At 42.5% G+C, this 9,152-nt stretch overlaps 1 protein-coding gene across 1 annotated transcript; it reads left to right on the top strand.

Moving 5' to 3' along the window:
• Positions 1–3,965: 3,965 nt before the first annotated feature.
• Positions 3,966–8,892, top strand: LOC306712032 (patched domain-containing protein 3-like; the record flags this gene model as incomplete). Its single annotated transcript, XM_079181128.1, has 4 exons — positions 3,966–4,691; positions 5,278–5,399; positions 6,874–7,019; positions 7,316–8,892. 4 exons carry the CDS (start codon positions 3,966–3,968, stop codon positions 8,890–8,892), a joined length of 2,571 nt encoding a protein of 856 aa, XP_079037254.1.
• Positions 8,893–9,152: the final 260 nt, after the last annotated feature.

Genomic DNA, 9,152 nt, shown 5'->3' on the forward strand with positions numbered 1-9,152 from the left:
GGCTCAGGCATCACTGTGGTCTTTTCAGGGTTTCACTGTGGAAAGGAAAACGTGAAATAGTTGTTCCTGTCTACTTTCATTTATTAATTTAAAGTATATATATAATAAAACATATACTGTATCATAGGTACACCAACTTATTTCGGGAACCATGAATTATTATATTATTATAAGAACTGGAAATTTAAGAAAATAAGTACAAACAAACAAGGCCTCCTTACATGTCTCAAATTACAAACTAAGCAGGAATATAATCAAATACAGATTTATAAAAAAAGACAGTAACATAAAATTACAAACTAAATCAAATACAACTACCACAGCAGGGCTATCTCAAATTAATTTAACGCAATCAAGTAAAGAAACCAAGTTGCTCGCACACGAGTTCCCGTGTGATGAGGTCACATATTTTAATATCTAAAGTTTTACTTGATGGATAAAAAATTCATAATAGAAAGAATCATAACTTGACATTATTTGCAGCTTGAGTTTGTCAACAGTTTTACAGACGTCTCCTTCACATCGGTGGTCTTTGAGGAAAATGCTTTTTGAACAAAAGGAGGAATCTTTCAGATGCAATACCGCGAGTGGTCACCGGGTAAGATTTGTAATCTGGGTTGAGCGGCGGTGCCGTATTCAGTTCTTATTGTACATCCATGGTCTCTTCTGTCCAGGTCACAGAATGCATTCATTTACCACAACTTTGAGAGTAGAGTTCAGTGATTAAGTGGGTTTATGTCGTGTCTTAATAGAAACACTTTGAACTTTTTTAATTGCACAATAACTTGTTTTGTAGGTGACTTTTGTAAATGTTGAGAAAGTGAATTGGTTCAAAGTGTCCTTAAAAACAGTCATTTGCATTGGTTTCGGTGGAATTGTTCCGTCCCATGATGGTTTGAATACATTCTATTTCAGAGGCTTTTCCCCTTCTGCCAAGAACAAAACCCACAGGGGGAACGAGGAATCTTTGTCTGCCTTGGCACCAAAAATCGTCACATTTATAAATGTTGGCGCGAAACACTGGCACCAAACGTCGGTTCTGAAGTGGAGGTAAAACACTCGCCCACCTCTGCAAAGACCTGAGTTGAATTCTTGGCAGCAGCGCGTCTGCCTTTGCCAACGTGCTTCGACAGACACAATTATGAGTGTTGGAGTGGGAAGCCAGTGAGGGATCACGTCCCGGTCCAGCTCACGTGTAATCTTATATAAAGTCATAATAAAAGGATTAAACATATACATACACACTGTGCGCTGTACGTGAAGCGAAATACACCAGTGTAATGCAGAAATTGATTTACTTGTATTTGTACTTAATGTGTCGTGTTTATTACAAAAACTAATTAACAAATGAATAGTTATTGAAAAAACGTTCACAAATGGTGTAACAATTGTAGCAGATGGTATAGGATATTATAACTTATCGTTTGTTTAATTGCGTTATTAGTATTATTATTAAAATATACAATGTTACTGCAGACATTGCACTGATGTTGTTGGATAAGATCAGACATTTAGAGGAAACAGCTTCTGATTCTTTAATGATTGTATTAGTTGCTCTGCATCCTGATATCCTCAATCTACACTTTGGTATGTTTGTTTACGAGCAAGTTCAATCAGAATCACCTTAGTTGGACAAGTACGTAGTATGTGTGCACATACAAGGATTTTCTTTTTTTGCATCTCTCTTGATGTACCTTTAAAGAAATAGAAATGACAGCTGAGAGTAAGGACAACACAGCTCGGCAAATACGTGTAAAGGGTAGACAGGTCTGTAGAAAGCCCCAATGATCAGCAATAAAATAAAAAAACATGTATATAGGAGTCAACTGTTCTGTTGTAAACAATACAAATAGTATTGCAAATATATAAATACTGAATAGATACATTGACTGGATGATTATGCACAGCGTACATGTGTAGATTTGAGGTGTGTAAACTAAAAACTAAACTAAAAACTATGAAATTAAAATCTTTAACGGCAGCAGTGGATATTCTGGTATTCTTTCAACATTGTGCAATATTATTTTTATTATACTCTGTGCAATATATGTGCAATATAAAGTTTTACTACTTTTCAGTATCATTGACAATATCACTCCACACACAGGGTTTGTGACCTTTCTTTATGAAACGGCTGGAGGAGACTTGTTCTTCACGCAAATCAAGTGATCTGATGTGATTTGTCAACAGAGTGAAAACAGTGTGTGTATGTGTGTGTGTGTGTGTGTGTAGGTACTTTTTATAAGGAGTATTATTGCACAGAGAAGTGTTTCCCTCCGTGATCAGTGGTTTTTTTCTGGAAGCCAGAGCCAAACAATCAGCTAACACATCTCAACGTCGTGTTCACCCGAGGCCTCCCTGCTAATTACCCCAGACATTGATTTGCACCTCTGTGAGGAAGAGGAGGAGAGAAAGGAGAGCTAATGAAGGCGTCAACGGGAGCTCGCCAACCAGAAGATGATTGTTATTGGATTGAACTTATTTGCATTTTGATGCAAGGCACCACAGCACCCGCCGGCGGGCGCCTATCTGGTGTTAACAGTCTTTGACGAGCACGCGGACAAAAAAAAAAGAGCAAGTGATTGAATTGGAGGTGAACAAAACAACTGAAGGGTCCTGAAACAGATTACACTTAACAGATGCCTCCGTCGGGCTCCTGGCGACCGTCTGAGAATCCATTTCTCACTCGGAGAATGAGAAATCAATGACCCCCCCCGAGTTGGATCTGTGTGAAATGAGATGTGAGCGTCGGTCTCGGGGGAGTCGGCGGGGCTCGGATTGACGGCTGGCTGACAGGGGTTAACTAGGAGAGGCCGACTGGCTCCGAGGTGTGAAACTGACCCCTCTCAGACCAGGTGTTGAGGGCAGGGCGGCTACATGCAGGCCGGATGTTCCTGGTGTCCCAAGATATTCCTGTAATTGTCTGTCTGCTAAGCCCCTTATAGAGTGCTGCAGGGATGACATATTTCTGTAGGACAACAGGAAGATATAGCATCGCACTCCACAAAAAGACAACGGGGATTTTCTTTCCATTTTGGGAATATTGCAGAAAATAAGCTCTTTTTGTTCAGCAAGATGGCAACCGCCTCATTTAAGACACATAACAGGGGCATTTACTGATTTTTTTTTTTTTTTTTATCTTTTTATTGTGTAGAAAAGTGAGTACAGCATGTACATAAACATATATACGAGCTAAGAAATGACACAAAGTAAGACAGGGACGAGAACAAGGGGGACATAAGGACACAAATAACTGAAGAGTATAAAAGTGAGAGGCGGAGGTCCAGCAAACGTATTTTATATCGTAAAACAAAAAGAAATCTCTTCAGCTTGTGTTAACCACGGACCCTTACTTCAGGCACCTAACTAAAAACCCATTCATAAAACCAACTGAGTTTGAGACGAGATGTGCATGAATGCTGACTCCTCATTCCTTCACCGATGTCTCGTGGAGGACTTTGTTTAGTTCAATTTACCGTCTCTCACTTGCTGCCATTTAAGATCCCTTTAATCCCCAACACGGGAAACAATAAGATTATCAAAACGTTTACTATACCATGTTTTTATGTGTTCACGCATAGTTATTTAGTTACTAAAGCTGGGGCACGCCTACATGTCCCATTTTATTACTTTACGACACATGCTGGGTACTGATTTTCTGTAAGTGACGTTGGTTTTCTGGGAACTCTTATCATTTCTTTGTTTGAAGTAGAGTTTGAAGGGAAGTCTCGTTGCTCACGTATCGCTTTACGGCCACAAAGAAGCATGAGATTACCAGTAACACCAAACACTTCCCTGTACTGTTTTTCCTTTCCGGTTTAAAAGTAATTACTGTGCCTTTATTGGCCAAAGAGAGTCCCTCCAACCTTGCAAAGAAGGGTGTGTAAAGAGTGCTGTGATCTGCATGGCTTTTAAAAAGGGTGACATTCCTCCACATCTGAGCTAACTGTGCTGCGAGTCTGAAGATGGGACGAACATGCAGACGAACCGACTGCGTGGCGAAGCCTCTGTCGGGCCTTTTTGAAAGACTTGGGTCTCTCGTGGGCTCCTGCCCTTTGTACTTTTTGGTGATTCCTCTCATACTCTCAGCGGTGCTCGGCGGAGGCTTCACTTTCCTCAAAGACAGGGAGGACAACGACTTTGAGCGTCAGTTTACGCCCAGGAAAGGACCCTCGAAGGCAACGAGGGCCTTCGTCAGGGAACACCTCCCCTACAATGACTCCATGTTTTCAGAGGACCGGCTGTACGACAAGGGCAGCTTCGCCTCCCTCATCGCCGTATCGACCAGCAGCTCGAACATACTGGCAAATCCTGCCTTTGAGGACATCGTCAGACTCAACAACAGGGTCCTTAATATCACCGTGCTCAACGGGAGCATGGGATTCAGTGAGCTGTGTGCGAAAGCCAGAGGAGAATGTGTCTCGAACGTCCTCCTGGAAGTGATCGGCTCCAGTGAGACTGATCAAACCAGCATCACCTTCCCAGTACAAACGCACGGGTCCAGCTCGGTGTTCCTGGGCTCGGTGCTCGGCGGAGTTATCGCAGAAGCCAACGGCTCAGTCACGAGCGCTCAGGCCGTAAAACTCTTGTACCACTTAGAAAACAAGGAAAACACAGCCGACGCCTCGAAAGCATGGCTGAGAGCATTTAAAAGGCTGTTATCAGAGGAGACGGGCAGCAAACACATCGACGTACGTATCACACCGCTGCTTTTTCTCACACGCTCTTCAATATTTGATGCTGTGTTGTGTTTCTTTAGGATGGAACAATGATTATTTATTTTGCTCTGAACAACTACAGCTCCCATGAGGCTTCGACAGCGTGCCAATAGAGCATGTTTTCAGTGCGAATAAGACCACCAGTTTTTTTTTATGAATTGATTCATTTTTCTATTGTATTTGAAATATCTGACTGGATCATAATGTTTCAAGAGAGGGACATACAAAGATGAATGTCAGAGTGAAAGAATACCAGTTTTTAACACTAGACCACAATGCAATGCAGCGACAAAACAAAGGTGGATTTTGTCTCCTAGCTGAACATGCCGTTGCACTGTGATGTTAATCTGTTAATGTGCAATAAAACAAGCAAACAGAGGCGTTTGTCTAAACACATTAGTTGCAGCCTTTCTGCTCCAACTGTGTCTTTACACTTCCTTTTCCGATAATGTGTTTGGCAAAGTTTCAGACACACATCCTGCGCTGTCATGTAGTGACATATGTGTGTAAAACACAGTTTTCTGACTTCTCGTTGCCGTCTTCCTGCTGTACTCTATAGGTGTCTTACTACACATCCAAATCCAGGCAGGAGGAGATTGACAGTCACACCACAGATGGCTTCCCTTTATTCCTCATCACTTATGCCTGTGCTATCACCCTCTCTGTGATATCCTGCCTGAGGTAAGAAGTGATCAGCGCCCGTCACACAGTGAGCGACTTCCTGACTGGAAGCCGAGTCTGAGACGCAGGGAGATGATTTATCAAAGCGACTGATTCAACACAAGCAGCTCACATGTAGATGTCGAAACAAGGTCAGCATTCATGTGTCCAAAGCAGAGCTATTGCAATTTAAAGAGGTTTCATTTTTATTTCAAATTTAGTTTACATTTGAGTTTCTAGTTATTTTAGATCCGTTTGGCTTCTGTGAGGTGTAGTTTCTATCAGGTATTTCATGTTTGTCTGTACAGGGAGTCACCTGCTAATTTAAAACAATACGTTAAAAAACATACACGGGATCAAAACAATACAGAGCTAAACAATAACCAAACACACTCTAGGTAGTTTTAATACACAATTAAACTTGATTATTCTTGTACACAAATTTGATGACAGGTTTTAAAGTGAGACTTTATAACTTTTGAAAGAGGGAACAGCACATTCAGCCTCTTGCAAATGAAATGTTGAATTCATAAACAAACTGATCCACCCTTTCTTAATTCAACACACTCAGGAGTTCTGCTGCTATATCTCTACTTTGTCTGGTACGAGCAGCAGCTCATAGTGGGTCTCCCTGCTCATCTGGCTCCCGTTAGCCAAACAAAGGAAGACACTCGTGATCCAGTTTGTTGACTTTATGACTCGCCTCCACTTGTGCTACCGCAGGTTTGATCATTTACCACGATCCTGTATTTAGTAGCTTCTACTTAGCAAGCAAAGGTCCTGCTTTAAAGGTACCGGCGGAGTTTGTGTTTACCTTCAAAGCTAATTGCCTAAATGTATTGTGTGTATCCTTGAGGTCTGATAAATGTATTCCGTGTGTTTTTATTTCCTCATAAAATGTTTGAACAGCAGATGTTTCTTGAAAGTTTGAAACTTGTGTTCACGTCCATGTTTGCGAGCTAGCAGTCTTCTTCTTCGCTACCACGTGTGTGACGTGTGCATGAGAACAAACAAAACCGGGACCCACACATAAAACATTGCACCATGTAGTGGTCAGAAACTCCACAGGGTCTCTTTAACAGCATTTGTTTTTGCTGACCTTCACGGGTTTCACTGCTCATCTTGCAGCAGTTAAATACAAGCGTACTCCAGGGTGTGGCAGTACATAGTGACATCACTGTTGGGTGTGGTCACATTTACATAAACATTTCAACCAGATGGCAGTGTAACGTAAAGCAAGTCATTTGTCAAAGCCTCATTTTAAATTTTACTACACAACATTTTTCTCTAAATGTGCACATTTTGTAACTTGTTGCTAACAACATGCACGTGTGATGCCTTTGTTACAAGTATCCAACAATCAGCAGGATTATTGTGAGGCTGCGCAGGTTAATCTAAGAACAAGTGTGGGATTAAAGGGATGATATTTGTACTTTGTTAGCTGCATGATTCTAAATACTACACCAACACCTCCCTGTCTCTACCTCCTTGACAGATTGGACAATGTGAGGAACAAGGTGTGGGTGGCCGTCTTCGGCGTCCTCTCCACGGGCCTGGCTGTTCTCTCCTCTTTTGGTTTGCTGCTTTACATCGGAGTGCCGTTTGTTATCACAGTCGCCAACTCTCCTTTCCTCATACTTGGTGAGAAAAAGCATCCTTGTCTTTTTGTTGTTGTTGTTGTTCCGGACTGTAGTTTTGGGGTGTAGTTTGGAATGCAACATCCATCAAGAAATACATCGCATTTACATAAAAGTGACAGTGAAAAAGATATCTCTGTGGTGTTTTAACTGCTTCATATATTTTAAGGACTATAAGACAATTGCGGTTCATCATGTTTTACCAGCATTTTATGTTTTACAGTAAAAAATCCTGTAAAATGTTTTAAGTCTCAAAACTGTCATTGACTTTACATCTCTACTGTATTTTGTTTCCTCCAGGAATCGGTCTGAACAACATGTTCGTAATGGTGTCCGACTGGCAGCACACCAACGTGAAAGACCCGGTGCCGGAGCGGATGGCTCACTCTTACAAAGAAGCAGTCATGTCCATCACCATCACGGCCCTGACCGACGTCTTCAAGTTCTCCATAGGCGTCGTGTCCGACTTCCCGTCGGTGCAGTCGTTCTGCCTGTACGCCAGCGTCTCCATCGTGTTCTGCTACATCTACACCATCACCTTGTTCGGCGCCTTCCTGGCTCTGAACGGGAGGCGAGAAGCCAGCAACAGGCACTGGCTGACCTGCAAGAAAGTACCATCAGACCACAGTGATCATTATTCTGCGGCGTATAACATCTGCTGTGTGGGAGGCGACTACGATAAGAACACAGGAGCGGAGAAAAAACAACCGGCGAGTAATTTCTTTAAGGATTACTACGGCCCGTTTTTGATAAAACCCTGTGTCAAGGGGGTTGTAATCTTCCTTTACGTGGTATATTTAGCTGCAAGTATTTATGGATGTTTCCACGTTCAACAGGGGATTGAACTCTATGATCTGGCAGCTGATAACTCCCACGTTACCAGATTCAATAGGAAGGATAGGCAGTATTTCTCCGATTACGGCCCATCTGTGATGGTTATTGTGAATGAGGAGTTCCCATATTGGGATAAAACCAAGAGGCACCAACTTCAGGGATGCATCGAGGATTTGAAAAAGCTCCAGTTTGTAGACGAGGACGTCTCTACGTCCTGGCTGGACTCTTATTTGTCATACGGACGAGAAACACATTTAAACCTCGACGATAAAGACGTTTTCCTCAAAAATCTATCTCGCTTTTTTGATTCATTTCCTTTTTTCCAGCAAGACGTGAACCTCACCGGGGACGCCGTCCGCGCATCCCGGTTCTTCATTCAGACCGTCGACATCGCCAACGCCAGCATGGAAATTCACATGCTCACAGGTCTGAAAACCACCGCGGGAAGATGCCGCGCCGCATCTTTATCAGTCTATAACCAGAAATTCATCTTCTACGACCAGTACGACGTGGTGGTCAGCAGCACGATTAAGAACGTGTTCGTGATCACAGCTGGGATGCTGGTCGTCTCTCTCCTGCTGATTCCAGACCCGCTGTGCGCGTTGTGGTTGACTTGTTCGATCGGCTCGGTGACCACCGGCGTCACCGGTTTCATGGCGCTTTGGGACGTCACTCTCGATTCCATATCCATGATCGTTTTCACCCTCTGCATCGGCTTCACCGTGGATTTCTCAGCTCACGTGTCTCACGCCTTCGCCTCCGGCGAGAGGACGAGTCCCGACGACAAGGCCGTGGACGCCCTCTCCAGTTTAGGCTACCCCATACTTCAAGGGGCCCTGTCCACCATTTTAGGGGTGTCGGTGTTGGCCACGTCTGAATTTCACACATTCAGAACATTTTTTAAGATCTTCTTTCTTGTCATGTTTATTGGGATGCTTCACGGCCTCGTTTTCATTCCAGTATTTCTGACACAGTTTACATGCGGATCGGATAAAAGTAAAGACGAAAGTAAAGACAAGAGTTTGCAGATCAGCAAACTATGACCACAGTTACAGCGTTGATCGTATGTTAAGAAGGTGCATTTACTTGCAGATCCCACAATAAAAAAGGAATTCCAAAACATTTGCTTTGGAAGTCATCATTAACTAAATATAAATAATGTGTTTAAGCACAACGTTCCTTTTTTATTTAGTTTTTAAAGAAAATCTGAATTCATGTGCACATGTATAAGTTAAGGTGTGCTACATTTACTATTTAAGTTATTCATTTAGTTTTTCTCAAGGAATGAGCTTAACAGATGGGG

Source organism: Pholis gunnellus, assembly GCF_910591455.1.
Source record: "Pholis gunnellus genome assembly, chromosome: 20".
NCBI classification, from domain to species: Eukaryota; Metazoa; Chordata; class Actinopteri; order Perciformes; family Pholidae; genus Pholis; species Pholis gunnellus.